The 24,896-nt window shown below is 36.7% G+C and overlaps 1 protein-coding gene across 11 annotated transcripts in view; it reads right to left on the bottom strand.

The window, feature by feature from the left end:
• CARMIL1 (capping protein regulator and myosin 1 linker 1) overlaps positions 1–24,896 on the bottom strand; it is a 343,419-nt gene that overhangs the window by 54,571 nt on the left and 263,952 nt on the right. For all 11 annotated transcript variants that reach the window (XM_050788179.1, XM_050788180.1, XM_050788185.1 and 8 more), the window contains 3 exons: positions 15,099–15,274; positions 12,088–12,175; positions 8,819–8,968 (listed from right to left, as the gene is read on the bottom strand). In XM_050788179.1, coding sequence (XP_050644136.1) covers positions 8,819–8,968; positions 12,088–12,175; positions 15,099–15,274 — 414 coding nt within the window. The remainder of the gene's footprint in view (positions 1–8,818; positions 8,969–12,087; positions 12,176–15,098; positions 15,275–24,896) is intronic.

Here is a 24,896-nt window from a genome sequence, read left to right as displayed (position 1 = left end):
CTCCTGACCTCATGATCTGCCCGCCTTGGCCTCCCAAAGTGCTGGGATTACAGGCGTGAGCCACCGTACCTGGCCGCTGAAGGTAAACTGAGATAAATTTCATGAATGTGGAAAAAGAACACTGCTGACAGAGCTGCAGAGGCAATGATCACTTCAGGCAAGGCTGGTGAGCGCATCTGTACTGTGGCTTTACTTGGGCATGGCTGACTCCTTATTCAGACTTGACTACTGAGCCCCAGAGCTACTTCTGGACACTTCAACCAGGGCCTTGTGAGTACCTCAATCTCGATGAACAAAACAGAAGTCACCACTGTTTCTGCAAAAACCTAGCCCATCTTACAGCTTCCTCACCTTTGGTGGCTGCTTGCTGCCTTAAAAATAAACAAATAAATAACAAACAAACCCTTAAGTGAGATCTACAAGGTTCTGGTGATAAGGCTCATGCCTTCCCTTCCAGCCTCCCCATCTAATCCCCTCTCCTATCCTTTATTCCTATTATATCATAATACTATACTAGTTCCTCAAATTGCACTGTTCTATCTTCACTCCAGAGTTCTATATGTGCCACTCTCCCTACTAAATTTACTTACTTATTTTCCTTCCAGTGAACTTCTCTTTCTCATGCCATCTCTCATTGTACCAACAGCTACTGAGGGCCTGGTATGTGCCAGGCATGATGCACAGAACCTTCCTCCAGGAAGCCTTCCTTAACAACACCCCTCCCCTAGGCTGGGCTGGACACCAATTCTCTGTGCTTCCATAGCAACCTGCCTACCTCTATCAGAGCACTTGCCCACCATATCTAATTTTTCACTTTACTAATGTATAACCACTTCAGTCTGAAAATGAGCTGAGGCCCATATGTAACAGCAATATTTTTTTTAATGAGTAAATCAAGACAATGAAGAAAAAATGAAGCCAGAATTACAGCTTAATACAACAAACTATACTTCTTCAGGCACTGCACACTTTTTATAGGTCAAATGCACATTCAGTTCTGAGCCTCTCAATTAACAATACCCAAGCGAGACACACGGCACAATCCATCGTGTCCGTAAGACAGAAGGTAAACTACTCAGAACGTCTACTACCCTTGCCTGCAATCTCACCTGGATTTAGCTGTAACAATTGCACTTTAAGATAAAACAGAGTGACAGTAATAGTGGTACAGACAGTATAAAGAGTATATATGGTAACGAATTTCATAGGGATATTTATTAAAGTGGTCTTCAATGAAGATCAACAACATAAGGCAAAAGCACACTTCAGTAAAAGTGATTCCATGGGAGTGCAAAACAATGAAACAAATGATGAGCCTAGTTAGAAGAGGCTCTCCAGGGTACCAAATCCTCTTCTACTCCTGCGTCTCTGCTCAGGTCCTTTCCTGACCTGAACAGTGTAGTGGAGAAATAATAAGATCATGCATGAGCTGCTGTGTGCCTAATATTTTGAGAAAGCTGAAACACACCAGGGTAGAGAGAGTTATTATAGACTAAAGTTTCTCAAATTTTTTTGACTGTGACCTATTTGTAAGACGTATATGTTATTATGTCACACCCCAATTTACATATCCATGTATGTATAACTGAAACAAACATTTGGTGTAATATGATACTTATGGTTACATTTTGTATGTTACTTATGATACTTAGTATGACACAAAATATGTTCATACTTTATGTTAGATCATTTTTTTAAAATCCTGGTTGCAACCATTATACTGATTTCATGACTCCCTAGTGGGTTGTGACCAAAAGCTTGAAAGATGTAACCTATATGAATTCAAGCCTTTCGTGATGACCTCATTTCAGTGGTAGACTCATAGCTTCCAGCATCCAAGCAAATTCAAGTGATGGATTTACACAGATGGTGGTTCTGTGATCCACCAAAACTACCTTGCCACATCTGCCCCTCAATGTAGCAAGCTTGGTGGGTGATACAATGGTTCTTTCACCTTCCATTCCTAGCAAGAAGCCAAGAATACCTGGTATACAATGGATGAACAATAAGCATTTGTTGAAAAAAATGAACGGCTGTCTAGCCTATTCTTGGCTTAAGGGATCTTCTGATAGCTCATCGCTACTTAAGACTTCAACATCAAGTACAACTGCCTCCTCCTCTGGGCTGTGTTGAGAGCTAGCAGCCACCTTCTTCCAGATGTTTCTTTTACCCCATCACCTGGGTAAACAAGTCCTCTTTAAGGACTTCCCATTGTCTTCCTCTTTGGGCAGGTTCTCTCACGTACATATATACAGACAAGAAATACATCCTTAGTATCTAAAAACATTGTTTTCTCCAATTTGAAAATTGTTTAACCAGAAATTAAAGAGGAAACCTTTCATCCCAAAGGGATTTGATCTTTTATTCCAACTGGAAAGCAGTGATAATTTGAAGCTTTTCTGACATAAGAGAAATGTTGTTGACACAAGTGTCATCATGGCATGTTGAAAAGCACAAGGTTTCCAAGGGAGGAAACCTGAGACTGAGTTTAGAGAAATTATTTCACTTACTATTGGCTCTACTGTACTACACCCAGGAGTCATTAAATCTGTGACTGCTTATAAATAACTTATTTCATTTAGACTTCATTTAAAATTTTTCCTCCTTAAGAGAAGTATACTCCTACCTATGTCATTCATACACACACACAGAACAAATCAATGGAATGGTTTCTGCTTTATAAATCTGCAGGTCACTAGAGACATTTAATATAGTTCATGTCTAGTTTACGATTACAAAATTACCTTTTATAATGATAATTACATGTCAAAATTAAGCTCCTAAGCATCACCATTCCCAATCAACAGGTCAGATGCCCAATTTGGGTGCTGGTTTTGGAATACCCCGAGTAGTCACAATTGGCTCATATTTGAAGTCATTTTGTGGAGGGATTTATTTAGTATGCCCTAACTTCTATCTTAGGAGTTTAGCTCCTACTGGGAGCTTTAGGGCTCTGGGGGTGAAGCCTGCTCTGTCACCTGCAGGGCAAAGGTGTAGGATTCATCTCTTTCTAGAAATAACTGCAATAAGGGGAAAATCTTTTGTCTCTCGGGTGGTCTGTGAGGGCAGTCAACACTGTACCTTAGGCTTTGTTTTAATCCTTTAAAAAAGATGTCCGGCCGGGTGTGGTGGCTCATGCCTGTAATCCCAGCACTTTGGGAGGCCGAGGCAGGTGGGTCATGAGGTCAGGAGTTTGAGACCAGCTTGGCCAAGATGGTGAAATCCCATCTCTACTAAAAGATACAAAAATTAGCCTTGCACAGTAGTGGGTGCCTGTAATCCCGGCTACATGGGAGGCTGAGGCAGGAGAATCGCTTGAACCTGGGAGGCGGAGTCTGGAGTGCTGAGATCACGCCACTGCACTCTAGCCTGGGTGACAGAGCAAGACTCCGTCTCAAAAAAGAAAAAAAAAAAAAAAGTCTGGGTCAGATCTCTGGAAGCTCCCTGGAATAGGGCCTCTGATAGTGGTATTCATGTAAGTTAAAAATTAAAAGATTAACTCTGGGTCTTGAGGCAACAATGAACTCTTCAGGGATGGGACATGTGTTCCTGGCTTTTCCACAAAGGACTGTAACAAATATTATTACATCAGAACAAGGATCTCTGAGGAAAGAAATAATAGTAATAATAAAAAAATAAAAAAACAAATATTATCACAAACTTTGAGGAACACATATTAACCATTTTAGTTGGACTCAAGAGAGTGTACTATAGTTTTGAAATTTAGAATTTGGAAATAAAGGCGTTTTAATCAATTGCTTTCTACTAGTTAAAAAGTTAACTCTGCTTTCAAAAGTAATATCAATAAGAAAAGGACATTACAGAATAAAATTATAGAGAAAATTAATAATGATGACTTGAACACCCCTTGGCACATAATTAATATTAGTGTAAACCATTTTAAATGAAACATATTGACTCAATAATCTGTGTTTGGCAACACTGTGAATAGATTAGTTCAGTTAATAGCTGTTGGTACTTGAGAATAAGGCTGTCTGTTTAAATTTCTTCTAAACAATATTATTTTGACCAAGTCAAATAGACTTTTGCTGAATTTTAGTCTGTATTAAAAAACTTAAAATATATATATTGAAATTTGAAGCTGAATTTGTTAAAGGAAAATAATTGCTATTTTGTCATTGGAGACAGGATTCACAAAGATGCATTCGGTAGTAATTCAAGCCTTTTAAGATTCTTTTCCTAGGAAATAGCAATAAGCAGACAAACTGCTCCTCTGCATGAATATCTTTTGATTTAAAACTGGTATGATGCTCATTAAAATAATTGAAAGAATTACATACAATTAGTGAGCTAGTTATGCCTAAGAAGCAGACACTGGCTCTTCAGTTACTTGGCATACTACTTAAATCCCAAACTTCGGCTATTTTTAAAAGATGCTATACTATATATGGAGATAAATTAAATATTTAGAGATAACTAATCAGTAGAACTAAAACTGCATCCTTCAATACCCCAAGGACCAATAAGACACCAAAGTTCAAAGATATGGCTCAGAATACTGATTTTCTAAGAGCATCCGACTGCAGAAGAACAGATGGTCTGTGAACAATAAAGATTCTAAAGAAATACACGTTTCAGCATGACATATAAAGCATGTGGGCTGAAATGATAAGAAGCATATAGGAAAACTAATTAATCATTGTCACCAACAAAATAACACATAGAGAGGCTCAGGAGGTTTCTGGTAAGCCAAAAGTGGGCAACTTCATTTCTAACAACTGGATAACAATTGAGCACAGCGGATATTTGACACAGTTGTTTCCAACAATGTTTAAAAACTACAGGCTTCCATTATGGTTATACGACACTGCGCCTTTTACTTGTGTTTCTGTTCACATGTTCATTTCATCTGGGGCTAGTAAGTACCTATATTACAGAAATCAATGTGGTATAACTAAATTGAATGCAAATTTTAATCCTTTGGTAAGAAATACCATAGATGAAATCCACAAACTCATTATAGCAGACTGGTTAAATGCAGACTCTGGCACCAAACTGCCTGCCTGTGGTTAATCGTAGGTTACTTACTTAACTTTTCTCTCCTTCAGTCTCCTCATTTATTAAACAGAAGGTATTAATAAGACCTTATTATTCAGGTTTCTATGAAGACTGAACTGGTTAACAGTGATAAAGAGCTCAGAATAGTGCCTGCACGTCACAGGTACTACATAAGTGTTAAATACATGAATAAGAAGGCTTTTTAAACCATCTGATTTTCTGCCCTACAGTTAGGGAGACATCACACTCTCCGGGACTAGGAGAATAGACACAGGCTAAAAAACAATGCAGGTTATTTTAATAGTTTGTGTTATCTTCCTCCCCACTATGTCCTACCACCTGAACTAGATTACCTCTTAGTTTCTTCTAGTTAAAAGAAAAAGATCATTTATCTTATTGGAAACAAACAAAATTCCCTTTTCTGACACTCGGTTTAAAAAGAATAGCCTTTTTCTTTAACTTTATAAAATTAAGTTTGATTAGCTTAGTTATCCTCCAGTAGATTACAGGTCCCAAGAAATCACTCAATCATTCTTACTTCAGCCTTCGCTTAGTCAAAGCAAAAGTTTAATTGTTGTTGACTAAGTGATGAACTTCTTTAAAAGAAATCAATCGTATGGATTATCGTTTCGAACTCCAGGAAGGTAAACGTTAAATCTCAAATTAATATAAATTTCTATACCTAACATGCCCTTAAACCTCCCCTAGTGCAATTACAACTATTGGTTTTTTAAAGAGACTTAAGCACTGAAATGGAATTGACATTTGGACCAGGGAGAAATGGAAGAAAACATGAAGATAGAAATCCAGGGGCAGGGGACAAAAGGGGTTCCCAGAATCTCTGCCCAGTTTCCTAAAGAAATGAGTTTAGTAGCTATGACCATCCTGCACAAAAAGTGCCAGGATCTGTGAACAAACTTAAATCTGTGAATAGCAGGTTGGTGATGTGTCAAAGTTCCTTTGGAATTCATAGGGAAAGTTTCACATCTTTGGGCTATAAACAAACATTTTTGCTAATAGTAAAATTACAACATCTCCCAAAGCAATCAAATTCAACAGTGCTGTAGCTCCATCTGTGGCACAAATTCTACCCACCAGGGTAGAATTTTTTTTTTAATTCCATGAGGGAAAGGTTGCATGCATGTACTTATGTACTTGCCCTTCTGAGAGTTTTCTACACAACAGTTAATCTTGAGTCCTAACTTTCTGGATCACTTAAGATAGAAATGCTGCCAAGGAAAATGCATACATTCATTTTGAAAACCATCACGAATTACATGCACCTCCCTTTGAAATATAGACTGCAAATTTTTTCCCCCAATGGCATCATATGAGGGTCACAACTTGAAATATCTGGTAATGGATGTCGATAACAAACAATAATGGTTTGCTACCTTGATAATGAAAGGAAGCATTAAAAGACCAATCTATTGCTCTACTCCTTCCAAATTAGCTATGAGTTTGTACCACCTAAAGCTCAGAAAATAGATTTCCTTTAGGAGAGGGATCCCTGCGCTTGGGGCAGCTGCTGCCATGTGAATGGTTCTGTCTTTGGGTGGCTTGGAATTGATGGTTAGGCTGAAAGTATACAGGAAATCATTATCAATAGTATAGAATCCAGACTTGCACTTTTTATGCACAAAAAATATTCTTTTTCATTACACTAACAGCAAATTTAACTCTGGTTTTCTACTACTTAACAACTTATTAGCCTAGTTAGAATAATGAATGAAGACAATATTTATTAGAAAAAAAGCTACTTTCATGACTTAAAAACTCATGCCTACCTATATATTCTTTTTTTGATGAAGAGCTCAGCCTCGTGTTTCTCTGTCACTCCCTCAATACCCAGGGTCCTGCTCCTCACCCCAGGACTCAACACATGCTCATCTCAGGAACTGCCCTCCCTGCTTATCTCCTTGGCCCTTTAAACCAGATAAAGTCTACCCTCCTAACTTGGCTTGTCCTGAGAGTTGAATTCAAAGAGACCTGCATTTACTCCTGCCTCTTTAGGCATCATGGCAACATGAATGTTTTTACAATGGAAGCTGCCTCACAGGGGCTGTGCCTGCTGCAGGGCTGTCCCTTAAGTTCTGAGGGTGGTCTTCCAACTGCATTTTAAAAAATTATTCCTTTCCTCTACCCTCAACTCACTCACTTAAAAAACAAAAACAAAACAAGAAAAGAAAAACCTTTTTCTTCCTTTCACAAAACTAAACCAAATTAATAAAAACCAAAACTTACTTCCAAACAAAGCTTACACATTTAAAACCAACGTTACCGTAGCTGAGTCGGTCTTTCATAACCATTTCCTCATTCCAAACCACATCATCTATAAACCCAATAAAATACATTTTACTAGCTTGTTTTTTCCTTCACCCTTTTCCAATTTACACATGACCAAATAAATTAGGAAACGTGATATGCAGAATTAATTTCAAATTTTTAATTCAACTCTATTTCCTATTATTTATTTTCTTTTAGGACTAGTCTAAGAGCTTTCCAGAACAATTGTCCTATAACATAGTGTCCAACTTCTAATGCCTCAAAAGGCAAACAAACTCAAAATACTTATGAAATATAAATTTTATAATGAGCTGGACAACCAAGTTTTTAAAAACTTGACAATTTCCTCCACGCAGATTAAATATATGTGTAGTTTTATATAATTATATAGAAAATTGTTTTTCAGCTTTATTTAGTGATATGAGGATGTTGCTTGAAATCTTGGATTATACATTAGGCTTTCTTTGCTATTCTCCTTGTATAGGACAGGACTTTACATGGAGAACCCTCAAATATTTTATTCACAGACTTTAAAACACGGTAACAGTGGTTTATAAATAAGTAAACTTCTTAACACACTACATTCTCTCCTAAGCTAGGAAAGTAATATCGGCCATATCAGATCCTTGGTGTTCAAAGTTAAAACAAGTACTGTTTCTTAACAATGGTTTCATCTAAAAATTACTACACAAGCTAATGTAGAAACATTTGGACATACAAGTAACCAAAATCTAGTCTTACCACCACCACCTCAGATTATAAGGAATTATTAAAAAGCAAACATTTTGTAAAACATAAACATATTGAATACAGAGGATGATATAGACACAAACAATTGTTTCATGGTAAAGTGAGAAGTAGCTATGCTGATTAATATAAATTTTAAAATAATGAAATAGGATTCAGATATAATTTTCCTCAGACTGAAAAGGTATTAACGACCTACATACTCTAGTTATAGGGCCAGATGGATATGTTACATGAAATTTAGAAAATGGATAAGAAATTAAGACCTACAGTTAGGTAAACACTATGGTGTGCATTTGATCTTCTAAAGCACATCAAATCAGGTTAACGAAACACAACCTCATCTAAACAGGAAGCCCAAATTTAAGGGTTTGTCAAAAAATTGTGTAACAAAAGAAAACCGGTAAGACCAAGAAAGTCACCCTATATATATTTTTTATTTGAAAAAGTCTTTCTCCACATTTTTAATGGGTTACTTATAATTTTAACTGATGATATTTTCCTGTCACAAAAACCTTTAAGAGTTACCTAATCTATTTTTCCTAATTAGGAATTTTCCCACTAGGGATACCAGGCCTTAGACGGGTGCTAAAGCTTCAGCTTATTCACTTCATTAGTGGCCTCTTTAGGACTTTTCTGAAAGAATTCTCTGGGGGTGGGGAGAGTGTTTTATTTGGTCTGATTTCAAAAACTGAGATTTGTTTAAAAAAAGAAATGGCACAATCCAGTGAAAAGGGTAACGGCGCCACCAGAGGATGTGTCTTACCATACAGGTATCCAGATCTTCCAAACGCTCTATCTCTGTTAGCTCCTCCACTGTGATGATGGAACGTTTAACTGGCTTCTCCTCAGTCAGCTCGATCTCTAAGGATTCTTGTTGAGGAAGGGTCTTGCCACGTCTGCTGAAATGGTCAGCCTAGAAGGTCAAGACGCATATGAGGAGAAATTAAAGCACAAGAGACCAGAAGCGCTGGTTAGCTGGATTTCTGAAGACATCTTCCACAAGATGGCGCAGTGGAGCACAATGTTGACAAGTGATAAGGACAATTCTTAATATATGAACAGTACAGTAACTTACCTCTTTTATTATCTTTCTTTGGAATCAGAGTGTTTTAAGCAATAAATTATAAATGTCTTTTAGTAAATGAAGAGACAACTTAGTAGTGTTTTTATTAATTTTGATATTTCCTCTGAAGAAATTTCCTTCTATATCTAGTACTAAAAAGTATCTGAGAGCAATAAAACAATTCCAACTTTCATTATTTTTAAAGGAATGAAAGGAAGGAAATTACTAGCAAAATTTTAATTACTGCTAGCTTTCATTGTTTTCATATAATGAATACCATATTTGATATGATTTCTTAATTTCCAGTGTTACACTTTAGGTAAACATAACAAATTAAATAAGAGGTAGAATAAACTTAGCTGAAATTAATAAACTTCAGTGCTGAGCTGATCTGACACCAGAAACTTTGATTTAATTCTGAAACACTGAAAACCAGTTGGTAAGTCTATGGAAACTCTGAGAACGTTTACAAACTTAAGTTAGTGAAAATGGTATCTGAAAGTCATTGAAAACAAGGTTTCATTTTGAAGATAGTATTTCCTTCATATGGGACTTAATCTCTTTCCTTACAATCTAAATCAGCAGTACTAATGTTAAAATGAAGTGCAAACCAAAAGTGCATTCAGCAAATTTTTTCTCAATTAAAAAAGTCAATACTTTCTGAGTAAATTCTTTAAGAAAAAACAAATGCAAAAAAGTGAAAAATTCAAACCTTCAGTGTAGTTCTCACATGAAGATTTCTGTTAGTATAATATGTAGTATTTGTGTCATAAGTAAGCATTTTAAGGCCATTCCTGGAGCTATGGGTTATCAATAAACTTTCTAAAAAAAAGCTTATTTTAAAAGGATGCTCTAGGCCAGGTGCAGTGGCTCGCACCTGTAATCCCAGCACTTTGAGAGGCTGAGGCAGGTGGATCACTTGAGGTCAGGAGATCAAGAAAGGATTTCACATGGTGAAACCTCATCTCTACTAAAAATACAAAAATTAGTCAGGTGTGGTGGTGCACACCTGTCATCCCAGCTACTCCGGAGGCTGAGGCAGGAGAATTGCTTGAACCTAGGGGTGGAGGTTGCAGTGAGCCAAGATCGCACCACTGCACTCCGGCCTGGGCGACAGAGCAAGACTCCCATCTCGAATGAATGAATGGATACTCTATTGCTTTTGTTTGTATTTACTTACAAAAAAGAAAAGGCTGAATTAGGAGCTCTAAACAATCATGTAGCTCTTTACTGTGCCAGGAAATAGAAAACAGTGTTTCTTACATTCAATGTGGTGATAAACTGGTTTTTTATATTTCCAATTTAGCACAAAACAATTTACTGTTAAAATACAATAAAAAGAAAAATCAGAAAAATAACATGTGTTTGGAGACTCTATCTTTTTTTGGTGCTATAATGAAAAAACACATTTTTTCATATGCACTGATATTGGAAGCTCAAGAAGTTTTTGGATGCTTCCTCTGGGGAACCATCCATTAGTGGGCCACCTCTGGTCCACAGGCAGCACTTGAATCGTGCTATTAGAGATGTTTGTCTTGTCTTTCGGATTTTAGAAGGCAGTCTCGCACATTTTTCTCAAATGAATTTTTCAAAAACATGCATTTTGTCTGCTTCATGAAGAAGAAGCTGTTGCTACTCCTCCCATTTTAGGATTCTCTAGTGTCAACCAATAATTCAATACCATGAAACTGGCATCTCCATCCCACACAGTTAAGAAAACATTGAAGAGTTATTTTTCTTGAAGGAAACATTGCTATAACTTTCCTGGGAGACTTCCACTGCATCATATTGAGACATAAGATATAACCAGTTATAAAAGCTTCATCTGTACTTCAGAGAACTTCCTCAAGTTTGCGAAACATTGAGTTTCTGACACATTTTTTCGTATGCACTGATACTGGAAGTAAAGTCCCCTACCTAATCATGCTGCTATAAAGACACATGCACACGTATGTTTATTGCGGCACTATTCACAATAGCAAAGACTTGGAATCAACCCAAATGTCCATCAGTGACAGACTGCATTAAGAAAATGTGGCACATATACACCATGGAATACTATGCAGCCATAAAAAAGGATGAGTTTGTGTCCTTTGTAGGGACATGGATGCAGCTGGAAACCATCATTCTCAGCAAACTATCGCAAGAACAGAAAACCAAACACCGCATGTTCTCACTCATAGGTGGGAACTGAACAATGAGATCACTTGGACTCGGGAAGGGGAACATCACACACCGGGGCCTATCACGGGGAGGGGGGAGGGGGGAGGGATTGCATTGGGAGTTATACCTGATGTAAATGACGAGTTGATGGGTGCTGACGAGCTGATGGGTGCAGCACACCAACATGGCACAAGTATACATATGTAACAAACCTGCACGTTATGCACATGTACCCTAGAACTTAAAGTATAAAAAAAAAAAAAAAAGGCACAATCCAGTGCCATTTTCTAGAGACAGTGCCAGTCTCTAGATGAAGAAAATATATATTTTTTTACCTTGGTTATATCCAAGGCACCTGTTGGCCAGTCAGCAACTATCCATCACTAAATTATGCCCATTTTGTTCTTGCACTTTCTTTATTCAAATATTTTTATTTTCTACCATATTTTTAGAATAGTCCATTATCAGATAATCATATCAGCAACAAATGAGCAAAGATACATTAAAATGTTAATTTTAGACCTCAGTCTCAACGTTTCTTCCCCAAACTTTTGACCTTCATTATAAATGAACAATAAGATTTCTGGATATAATCAGTTCTGCTTTCCCATATCATTCTCTCTGGAGAAGTTCTAACATGCTCCAGAATGGCTAGAAGCAACATAGAAGAGAAAGGAGGAAAATAAAGATCACAAACCATAAAGCTGTAATAGTGTGAAAGAAATCACATTCCCACACCGGAAGTCATCTTGCATCACAGCAGAGATGAAACAGGAGGTCCTGCTCAAGATGTGTACAGCACTCACCAGTTTATGATGGCAATGTGAGAGTGCATCCAGGATTTCGTCTACAATTCGATCAGACAGGAAGGAGGCCACTGTCAACTTTACTTCACTATGTGAAAATCAAAAGGACAGAGTATTATTTTAATTTGTGCAAGGGGGGAAAAATCATCCATCCTTGCTGCTATAGTGATAAGGTCAATTGTGATTCCATTTCTGTCTTTGAAAGTAGAATATAAGAATGTGTGAACAGGACTAAGGATTTCCAAAAATAAACCTTAAACACTGCCATAAACACACAAGTAATAGACTTTCTTTACCAATTTCAACCTGCCTCTGCAATTTCAAAACTCAAGATTTAATGGTAGAAATGAAAAACATCTGGATAAAGACAAAGTTAATGGGAACCATATGTACCATGTGGTGAGGAACAATTCATCCATTGACATAAAGGAAAACAAACCTGGGCTGGAGTAAATTAAGAAAGTCTAGCCTGGTTGTTAAGTCTTAGTTACTGCTTTAGTATGCATATCACTCACCCTTTTAAAAAACTTTTCACCAATCAAATGATACCGTAACTGCGCCTGCTTTGACTGACCATCTTACTTTGAATATTTACAAAATCATCTACCCTTAACTTTTATGAAGACAGGTTACTGAAATTTGCAGTTCTGGTGCCTGTTGCCTGACCTCAGAAAGTTGTCTACACAGCAGAAAGTGGCTTGTTGTTTTTACTAATAAACAGACCCAGCCACTAAGAGTCTGTCAGATGGCTGGTATTTTTGTTTGCATTTTTGCAATTTGGTATTCCCAAGAATTCCACTTTTATGTGTGTTCTCGGTCTGAATATCTTAATGCACATATGTACAAATGTACATTAAGCACAATATATTTAAAGGTAAATATGTGAGAGAAATACATACCTATATTCCAACACTGTCTCATAAGCTAACGTTGAAAAGATATTCGTGTAACACGGAAAAAATCTTGCCAACCTAAAGGCAATAATTTGCATGGAAATTTCTCTGCCCGGGGAGATTTTTGAATAGAAGTACTTTTTAGTGACAGTAAAAATTATCTTAAGCTAAAGATAAAAAATACGTTTAATTTCTGCCCCTGAAACAAGGTATCACTAGCTATTTGCTTTATCTGATACTTTCCTATTCCCCAGAGGTGTCTACTGATACAAGATTCACCCAGGTCTCATATTAAAAATACAAGTTACTGGTCCCACTCCAAACTCTCAGAGGCACCTGAAAATCTAGTTTTAAGTACTTCCTCTGATTCTTTTTAGGCATGTTTAGAAATTATACGTCCTCATAAAACTATAGGTTCAATAGCTTCTCCTTCTCTATGAAAGTGGGTAGGAGTGGTTTATCTATTTCAAATTGTAGCACCAAAAAAGATAGAGTCTTAAAAACGCAATTATTTTTTAATATCTCAGGATCGTTCTATTATTTTGCTATTGGATACTATGCTTCCTTACTGGTTAAGCTTCCAGTCTGCAAAGCTTTTAGAGGAAAAGAGTCAACTTAACCTCCCCATGCAAACGTGCATATTATATGAATGTATACATACATGCATGTGTAGGTGTAAATATTTTCCTTCTATCAATGTTCAGTATAATGCATTATAAAAAGCCAAGTAAGGAGTTAATGGACATAAAATTGATTCATTGATGTGTGTTCTATACTGCTGTTCAACTTTCAGAATCTGCCTGTTTTCAAAGGAAATGATCATATTTGACAGAATTTGATACTCAAATAAAGCTATCAGAATAGGATCTATTTGTGGCTGAAACCATTATTATGAAAGAATAGTAGCCAATATATTATTTTCTCCTTAATGTTTAGGCATCTCCAACAAAAAAAAATTCTGAAACCACCAGTTATAAGAAAATGTAAGCACACCTAGTGAAGGGCTAGAGTTTATAAGGTCACTAATCTATGGGGTCCTATAAACCCTCTATAAGTCTTTTCTAAAATTTCTCAAGTCCTTCCAATTGCCTTACAATTCAGCTGAGTAGGATTTAGGGGCTTTAGTTAAACAAAACAAACAAACAAACAAACAAACAAAAACAAGACCTGAGATTATTCAGTTTTTGCAGAATTTCTAAATCCTCTAAGTTCTATAATCTGGATTTAAAGTCATCAGCCTTTGATATCTAGTTAACGACAATATAATTTGGGGCTTGTTTTGTTTTTGACTCATTTTTCTCATGGACTGTCACTTAGCTATATCATTGTGTGTTAGTACCACCCCCAGCTCTATAGACAGGAGCTATTATTTCTGCTACATCTACATATCTTTATCAATATTCAAAAATGGTTAAAATGGAAAATTAAAAAATGTTTCTGAACTTAGTTTTTAGTCATCTGATTCCCCAACTAAGAAACATTATGAGAATTAGCTGAGCTGTAATGTAATATTGGTGATGGACCAAGAGTCTCTATGTAAAAATTCAGAAAAGTTTGCCAGTAATCACAGCTTCTAAATATTTATATCTTGTCATATTTTTCAAACTTTTTCAAACAGAAATCTAGGTAAACACTGCAAAGACACCATTAATACACACATAGTATTACAGACCCACCAAAATAACCCAGAAGGAAAACATGCTAAGGTCAAAGTGGGCCTCTGCCTATTTATAGGCTGTGCATTTGTTCACAGTTTATGGTGGTAAAAAGCAAACTGATCTCAATCTTCAAGCTAGTGACTTATAAAGGTGAAAGATAAACTTCAGAAACAGAAAACAGGGATTACAAACATGTACCCCCCTCTTAAACATAAAACCCTTAAACAGAGCAGATAATTCTATGTCCTTAAGTAATGCAGGCATTTATGTGATCATCTTATTTTGGAAATGTATAAAACCTATGCATTTATGCACAGTTATATTTATATACAGTTTCTGCCTATTAAACATGCCTAAACATATTATATATGGATACAGCCAACAATAACCCTCTTTACAGCTGCCTCAACTGCGTTTACAGAAATTGCAGCTCCTAGGTTTATTAACATTATAAACCTACCTAATTTTGTTAAGGATATCAATTCCAGACTGCTCCAACAGGACATTTTTAACAAAGGTACGTGGAATAGAAATCTTTTCGGTGCTGGCATGAATCAAGTCTTGTCGAATGTGGGCTTTTTTCATCACATTGGGACAAAGATTCTCAGCAGCATCAACCATGGACTCAAGCAACGCCTGCAATGCAGCACAAGTGAAGGGAAGAGATGATGACACTGCACCAGAGACACCCGCCATAAAACTGAAAGGTGGTAATATATGATACGGAGCCCTCAGAGAACAGGAGCACGACAGAGTCCCAGAGCACAACCAAGAATTCTGAGCTGCCCCGGGGTGACTTGTGACTGTTGGATGATCATTGATCTCTGGTAATCACTTTAAATCAGACACTTGGCAGAACCAAGCAAGCTTCACGCTGGCATCTGAAGTGTTATGGTGTGTCAGCTGTATTTAACAAAAAGCTATTAAGGAGAAGATTAAAAAATACAAACATCAAGCCTTTATACACACCCTTACCACAAGAAATTGTTTTCCCTGGTACTAGAAAATAAAGTCACAGGCAACCCTAGCAAATATATCATATTTGAATGCTTCTGAGATTCTACAAATCACAGAAACCCCAAATTAGGGTGAACCATTCAATCGCTCTATCAAAACAGCAGTAGCAGAAAAATCACAGAAACTACTGCCAATTTTACTCTTTTAAAAGAAAAGCTTTAGTGTTAGGTAAGATATTAATTATTAGGACAACAATAAACAACATGAAAAATAACAGACAAAAACATCAACAGCACTTTATAGACAGCATTAATAATAACAGTTGAAAGACATTCATATGGCACTTTAGAGTTTGAAAAATGTTCTGCACATTTTATCCTTCCAACATCTGTGAAGATGGGAAGGGCAGCTATTCATGTGATCACCATTTTACAGTTGATGAATGTGAGCTAAGGGAAGTTAAATGATTTGTCTGAGATGGGTGATACGGTTGGAAAGTGTGGAAAGGGCATCAGTGTAGGTCAGATCTAAATTTGAAATCTAGCTGAGTGACATTGGACAAAGTTACTGATCTCTCCATTTTACTTTCCTTGCCCATAAAATGACAATAAAAACGTTCTCACCTTATAGGATTATTGAGGATAAATAATATTACATGTGTAATGTGTTCCATAGAGTGTCTAGCACACAATAAGAGCTCAGTGTATCACAGATATTAAAAGCTCAATATATCAGAGACATTATTATTAACCTGATTTCAAAGACTGTTGTTAATGATAAGAAACCCAGTTTTTGAAAGTGAGGCTTGGATTCTATTAACTGGTCCAGTGTGAATAACGACCAATGAAGCACTATTATCGAAAGACTAGTACAGTGGTTTATCTGCTCACATATTAAAATGCAAAGCACAATCCACTAGTAAAATTTCTCATTGCACTGCAGTATGAGCAGCAGAGTAGCACGCTGTTTACAAGGATCATATGGAAAACCAGGGGAATAGAGGAGGGAGTCAGCTGTTTGAGAAGTTTCCAAAAGCCCTTCCTATTTTGACAGTGGTCTGTTCCCATTATAACTCTGGTTGAATAATCACTGAAGTAGTACATTTTCCAAGAAAGCTCCTATACCAATCATCTGCAAGAGATGCAAGTAAGTCAGTTTAAGGCAAATTAGTTTCCTCTTTGACACTGAAATAAACACATTCTGTTCTAGATGGAGTAATAGTCTGGCACTCCTGATACGAACAACCTCAGGAATCAATACTCTGTTTTAATTCTGTCATGTTCTTCAACATATCAGTTACTTTCTGAAAGGTCTCCCTGCATGACAGTGCTAATTCAGTTTGAATGAACTCCACACCTAAAGGGAAGAAGCCTGGCTTCCAATGTAAACTCTGACATGAAATTTCTGTGGAATGTTAAGTGAGTAGTATCAAGTGAATAATCTGCAGATCTCTGCATTTTCATCTATAAAATTATATAAGGTCTCTTTCTGCTCCATGAACACGTAACTTTGACCCTATAAAAAGGAATTTTAGCCTGTCTTAGGCATTTAATTAATCCAGCAAATATTCTGCAGTTAGTTCCTTACCACCACCTTTATCCCAACAGTACAATACACCACTTTAAAAGTAACTTCACCCAGGATTTCCTTTGATCCACACAACTAAAGGTAGACTTTAGAAGAGGGAACTGGGGCTCACAGGATGTAAGTGAGCTCAAGGTTGCTCAGCTGGTCACTGGAGTTGGTGAGATGGGGACTCAGGTCTTCTGTTTCCTACTCTTGTTTTCTATTCTACCCATCCTCATTTAATGGCCCTGATCAGCAGCCAAAAGAATGTGCCTTTCATCTCTGCTTTATTACTTGTAAGTTTGTTCCCTTGTTCTCTTAAGTAAAGAGTATCTAGAGCTGCCAGGTGAACTTTGCAGTGGCAGGACTGGGAGGAAGATGAGAGAGGACTGCAGCCTCTCCTTCATGCCCCATGGACCTCTGCACACCAGACCCTGTTCAACATTCATCCTTCCCATGGCTTCAGAGTGTTACTTATATTCTAGTGAGTCTCAACCAAATGTTTATCTACAATCACCCATACAATACATACGATACATACACAATAAAGCCTAGGGAACTTTTCCACCTGAATGTTCTGCTACGGAAAGTTCAACTGCAATGTGTTGTCCTCCCTTCCCCACTCAAACAATAACAACTACAACAGCAAAATAAGGCTTTCATGCTAAGTTCTTTACTGTGAAAAATGGTATCAAACTAGGTGAGAAATTTGCAAGTCTCACTAGACTCTACCTACCCCAACCCCTTCCACCACAACTATCTCCAAAACATGCTAAATTTATTCCTAGATATTTCCTCAAAAGTGGAAATGTCAAAATTATTATTCTTTAGCACAGAATAAAAATCCCTGAAGTATCTGGTAGATGCTGAGCTTGCCAGCCTCATTTCATGACATATCTCTCCCTTTCCTTTATAACTAGTCATAATCCAATCATGGTTGTAGTTCCCCATATGATCCAGGCTCTGTTTCCATGCTTTATACATACTGTTTTCTTGACCTAGACACCTCCATTTCCCCCTCTGGGCCAGAATAAAGCATCTGTACTCCTCTGTACTCAGTTCAATATTTTTCTTTGAGAATATTTTCTTTCTTCCCCTACTCTCTTCACATTCCAAGCTGTATTTGATGACATGCACTCTTTCCTGATGCCATACAGTGGGAACCTCAGTAATCAAAAATAAAATAAAATAAAATAAAATGCTCAAGAAGTTAGTGACTTTTACCCATTTTTGGGTCAAGACACTCCTTTGAGGATCTGATGAACACTTATCCAGAAAAATTTATATACAATTTTAATAGAATTCTGGAACTTCACAGAGAGCTAGAGTCATCAGACTCTAGATACAGAGTTAGAACCTGGTGACAATTGTGAAACCCACCTTACATCCCCAGGGCCTGGCACACTTCTTAAAACAATCACTAAGGAACATATTAAAAAGTATTACAGGCCCAAGGACTCACTAAGTATGGGTACTATATAGTCCATCTTTTCTGTACTAAACTTCAGTGCTACCTCTGTCATTTCTAACATCTGAATATATGTATGGGTCTATTTCTGGGATCTGTTTTTTTGGTTCATCTACCTCTGCATATTGTCTTAATTATCCTAAGTCTTAACATGTAGTAGAACAAGACTACCAACCTTCTTGTTCTTTATATGTGTCTGGCCTATTTTCGAGCACTGCTTTTCCATATGTTTAGAATCAACTTTGTCAAGTTCTATTAAAAATCTATTGGAATGTCTATTAGAACTGTCAAATAACAGATAAAGTTGGAGAAAAACTGACATCTGTAACAGTAACTTTTCCCACCCACAAATATGACACATATTTTTATTTTAGAATTTCTTTAAAGTCTCTCAATAAACTTTCTCCATTGAGGTGTTAGAGATTTTTGTGTGATTTATTTCCTAGGTACTTTAGATTTTTCGGTTACTATTTTATTATTATTATTATTATTATTCTGAGATGGAGTCTCGCTCTGTCACTCAGGATGGAGCGCAGTGGTGGCATGATCTTGGCTCACTGCAACCTACATCTCCCAGGTTCAAGCTATTCTTCTGCCTCAGCCTCCTGAGTAGCTGGGATTACAAGCACCTGCCACCATATCCGGCTAATTTTTTTGTATTTTTTTTTAGTAGAGATGGGGTTTTGCCATATTGGCCAGGCTGGTCTCGAACTCCTGACCTCAGGTGATCCACCTGCCTCAGCTTCCCAAAGTGTTGGGATTACAAACACGAGCCACCATACCAGGCTCTCTGTTACTATTTTAAATGGTGACTATTTTTAATGACATTTTCTAACTAGTTGTTGCTGACATATAGAAACACAATTTTTATTTATTTATTTATTCATTTATTTATTTATTTATTTTGAGACAGGATCTCATTCTGCCACCCAGGCTGGAGTGCAGTGGTGCAATCATAGCTCACTCCCACCTTGCTGGGACTACAGGCACGGGCCACCATGTCCAGCTAATTTTTAAAATTTTTGTAGAGATGAGGTCTCACTGTGTTGTCCAGGCTGGCCTCAAACTCCTTGGCTCAAGTGATCTTCCAGCCTCAGCCTCCCAAACTGCTGGGATTACAGGTGTGATCCATCGTGCCTGGCCTCATTTTTTACATATTGTTCTACATCTAAAAACCTTGTCATACAAATTCAATAACTTACCTGCAGATTCTTCTGGGTTTTCTAAGTAGGACATCATAAAATCTGCAAATTCTGATAATTTTTCTACCTTTTTAATTCTCACATTTCTCATTTCTTTTGCTTATCATATTGCACTGGCTAAGACCTTCAGTATAAAGCTGAATACAAGTGATGATAATAAACATCTTTGCCTTATTCCTGACTTTAAAGGAAGTATTTCCCCCATTAAAAAAAAAATCTAGACCTAGCAAAAATTGGAAAAAATAGGACGAAAAACATCTATTACCCTAACTCTTCAAATTCACCAGTTGCTAATAATTTGCAACATTTGTTTCTCCCTCTCTCTGAAACACCTGAAAGCATGTAGGCATCATGACCCTCACTGCTAACTTTTTAAGTTATCCATTAACAGCTCATTAGTTTTCAGCCTCTCCTCACTTCCAATATTGGTACTTAAAATTATGTATGTCACCCTAAGTACTGGTTTAGTTGCCTCCTACAGGTTCTTATGTTACTATTTACATTACTGTTCAATTCCTTATATCCTCTGATTTAAATTATGTCCTCCTCTTTGACCCATGAGTTAGAAGTAATTTTTAAATTTATAAATATGTGGGGTCTTTTTTTTTAGCTATCTTTTGTTATTAATTTCTAACTTATTTGAATTGAGACGAGAAAATATGGTCTCTGAAATTGTGCAGATGACCTTAATGACTTCATGGGCATTTTTCATAAATATTCTACGGACACCTGAAAAAAATTGCACATTCTCCTTTTGTTGTGCACTGATTGAATAGTTGCATTAGATTGCAATTGAGATTTCTGTTGTTCAAATCTTCATCATCGTTTTACTTGATCTATCAGTTATGGGCAGTTATTTTAAAAGATCTCTATCACAATGGCAAATTCATCCATTTTTCTTTGTAATTTTGTCCATTTATTCATTCATTTATATACGAAGCCATATGATTAGATGCTTACACACTTGAAATTGTTAAGTATTTCTGGAAAACTGGACCATTTGTCATTATTCACGGACCTGTTTCTCTCTGGTGATACCTCTTCTATGGCCATTTGGGTGGGATCAATTCTTCTGGCTCGGAACTCAACCTTGTATGATATTTAGGACCACTGTCACCTGCCCATGTCAGTCACTATGACACCAAAAATAACCCGATATTTCCTAATGCTCTTCTAGAAATGCAGCATAACTTCTAGTTTAGTGCCTCTGTTTTAGTGATTATACTAGGAATTTTAACATGCATATTTTACTTCATGTGTAAAGCAACACAGTCCAATAGAACTTTGAGATGACAGGAATATCTGTGCTGTCCAATAAGGGAGGCAACAGCCACATGTGGCTACTGAGCTCTTAAAATGTACATACTGCAACTGAGAAACTGAATTTTAAATTTTGTTTAATTGTAATTTTAATGGCTACATGTGGTTAATGCGTAACGCATTGGACAATGCAGTTCTAATGCTGAATTCCTAACACTTCTCCAGAATAAAACTAAGACCTTGGATTGCTTTAACTGACTTTCTACTAACTTATACACTCACTTTCAGTATTTGCTTTTTAAAATTTTACAGCATGTTAGACATTAATGTCATTGTTTCATGTAATGTTACCATTTCCTCATATTTGGACCTTCCCGGCTCATTAGTCTTTCACAATTGTAGCTCAGACTACATTTTTAGATAATTTTTCTTTGTCCTAAAGTATATCCTTTAGTGTTTGGTGTGTGTGTGTGTGTGAGTGTGTGTGTGTGTGTGTGTGTAGCCCAGTGACAGTAAATGATCTCAGTTTTTGAAGTGATGAAAATGCTTTCACCTTCATTTGTAAAAACTAGGTCCATTGAGTATATAATTCTAGATTGATATGTTATGTACTCTCTAAAGTTTAAAGATACTATTTCATTGTCTTCTGGATTCCATTAACTATTGAGAAGTGAGCTGTCAGTCTTAATACTGGTCTTTTTTTAAGTAATTAAAAAAGGGCCTCTCCCTGCCTGCCCCCAACCACCAACTCTGGCCTCCTTTCAAGATCTTTATCTTCAGCGCTCTTCACTTTTTATTACAACGATTCTAGATGTAAGTTTGCTTTTATCTATCCTGCTTTAGGTTTCACTGCGCTTCCTGCATCAGAAGATTCTGGTCTTTAATTCATCTCTGAAATTCTCAGCTGTCATCTCTTCAAATGTTGCCTTCCCCTAGTCTCTGTTTTCTTTTCTGGGGGGAAATCTAAATTAGGCTTATGTTAAATTTCTCATTCTATCCATATTTCCTAACTTTTTTTATACAGCCTTCATTTTGTTAGTCTCCCTGTTTTACTACCTTCAGACAACTTGCAGTGAACAGGCCCTGTTTTTGAAATACGATAATCCAATTTTGTTTTGATGTATCTCTAATGACAGTTATGAGGGTCTATATGTCTTAACTGTAAAAATAACTAATGGTACTTAGGAAACCTGTTTAATATTTGTAAAATAAATTGGATTAATATCCTTAACATGGCAGCTATGCTCTTATATTCTTGCAGTGAGCCAATGACTTGTAATTCATTACCAGCAAATACAACTTCCATAGTAAAATGCCCTGAAATCTTCCTTTCTTTTGCTTTGGAAAATATAAAGTCTAGAAAGAAGAAAACTCAGAGAACTCTTCTGGCTAAACTGAGTTAATAGTTGACAAAATGCCACCTAAATCCCTCAGGCCTCATATCCTAAGTAAAGCTGAAATTTACCAGTCAAGTATTTTACCATTTAAGCCCTGAACGAAATTAAGAATTTCCTAGGCCAACACAAATACCCTAGACTTTAAGTCCAGAAGGGAGAAATGAATGTTTCCTTATGTTAAAACATTCGATTCCCCTTTGTTCATCTACTACTGTTCCAGGAATGAACGTTAGGATCAAAACAGGGAAAACAGGGGACTGTTGTCATTCTGAAATACCTAAAACAGGCCAGTTTAGAGAAAACATCATCGCCTTCAAAGAAGGAATTTCTCCAGACTTACTGCTTTATTCTCCTCCAGGAAGTATACTAAGAAGGCTGGCTTATCTGGCCATTTATTTTGCTTTCTGAAATAATACTTTGGAAAGATGGCTTAAAGAGTTATTTGAACTTATTCTCATTCAATGTTCAAAATGTCTATGACTGGCCATGGTACAGGATGATCAAACATTAGAGCTGGAATAAATCCCCCTGATTATCATGAGGCCAAGATAATCTTGCAGAAGGAAACGTGGTCCAAAAAAGTTAGGCAACTTGTTTAGAGCACACAGCAGGAAACCCAGGACACAAATCTAGGCCTGCTGGCTTCCTTTTTTTAATCTACCACTTCCTATAATAAAAACTATTTTTACAAAATAACTTTTAAACAAGATAATCCATCGACTTTAGCTCTTGTGAGTTTAATATGTTAATTTTAGAGAATGTGGGAAATAGAAAAAGGAAACTTTTTAACTAGGAAAATTTGATAGTAGTAGTGAATTCAATAAGAGACACAATAGTTTAAAACTGAACACTGGTTATATTAAAAATACACTTTGCCTACATAATTTTAAGAAAATCAATGCATTAGAAGTTTATATAAATAGATAAATGGTATTTTTTAAAAAATAGTAAAAGGTTGTCCATTTGTCATGTAAACTGGAAGGAAATATAAGGAAGTCCATTAGAAGTATCAAAACTGAAATGTGCACCCAGTTAAAAGAACATTTTAAAATACATTTAATTAAGATGTTTTGGTTGAGGATTTTCTCTGCTTCATTCCAGACATCCCCAAAGGAGAAGAAACTTGAAACTCAGAAGGAATCCCCAAAGGAGAAGAAACTTGAAACTCAGAAGGACGGAGAATAATAAAAACAAGTAAGTAGGGAACAGGAAAAGGTGGGGAAAAGGCCATTTGGAGGCCCGGGACCTTCGAAATAGTGAGAATGAGAGAAAAGCATGCTACGATATTTGCAAACAAGGAGGCGATGATGAATGGAGAACAATGGGGATGTTTAAAGAGGGGTCAGAGAAATCAGCCTGAAAAAAAAGTAGGAAATGCCTATTTACAGAAAATATTTTGAACCCTAAATATATTTATATTATTTTAGGCTTTTAAAAATACATATAGTTATACTTCAGATATTCTCCTTCTGCTCCCTCCTGAGAAAGAGACTGGCAAGAATCCATTTCAACAATTCCATGCAATGAGAAGAAAATGAACACCAAAGATATAAGGGGTGGTTTGTCGTTTAGACCAGTTGAAATGACAATTTTGAAGCTGTTTGATAGGAAAGGTCCTGTTACAAATGTTTCATGCCCATTTAAATTCTAGCCAATTTTCAGTATGGAATAAGTTCTTACAAATGAAACAAATTAGGCAATAGATATGAATACATAATTTACAGAAGAAGAAATACAAAGGCGGGATGAAATTACTTGATGCATCACTGAGTTATTGAAGAAATCCAAAAAACACAATGAGGCCGGGAGCGGTGGCTCATGCCTATAATCCCAGCACTTTGGGAGGCAGAGGCAGGCAGATCACTTGAGCTGATGTCAGGAGTTTGAGACCAGTCTGGCTAATATGGTGAAACCCCGTCTCTACTAAAAATACAAAAATTAGCCGGGCGTGGTGGCCGACACCTGTAGTCCTAGCTACTTGGGAGGCTGACACGGGAGAATAGCTTGAACCCAGGAGGCAGAGGTTACAGTGAGCTGAGATCATGCCACTGCACTCCAGCCTGGGTGACAGAGCTAGACACCATCTCAAAAAACAAAAAGACACAATGAAAAAATTTTTTTCCCCATTACATGGAAAAATATTAAAAGGTTGATAAACTTAGCGTTGTTAAAGATGTGGCAAAATCAGCAATTGCCTGCACTAGTGAATAGCAGTGTGTGAATACATATGAAAGTATAATACTATTTGACATAACAATGGGTCAGTTATAGACATTTACCCTAACTAAATTAATCAGAAATTATAAAATAAATTATGCTGGTACATCTATGCAATGGAATACCACATAGCCATTAAAAATGATTATTCATCAACCTATAATTGTATTCATGACATTGTACCAAATAGA

This window comes from Macaca thibetana, chromosome 4 (genome assembly GCF_024542745.1).
Source record: "Macaca thibetana thibetana isolate TM-01 chromosome 4, ASM2454274v1, whole genome shotgun sequence".
Classification (NCBI taxonomy): Eukaryota; Metazoa; Chordata; class Mammalia; order Primates; family Cercopithecidae; genus Macaca; species Macaca thibetana.
This window is presented reverse-complemented; position numbering and strand designations above follow the sequence as displayed.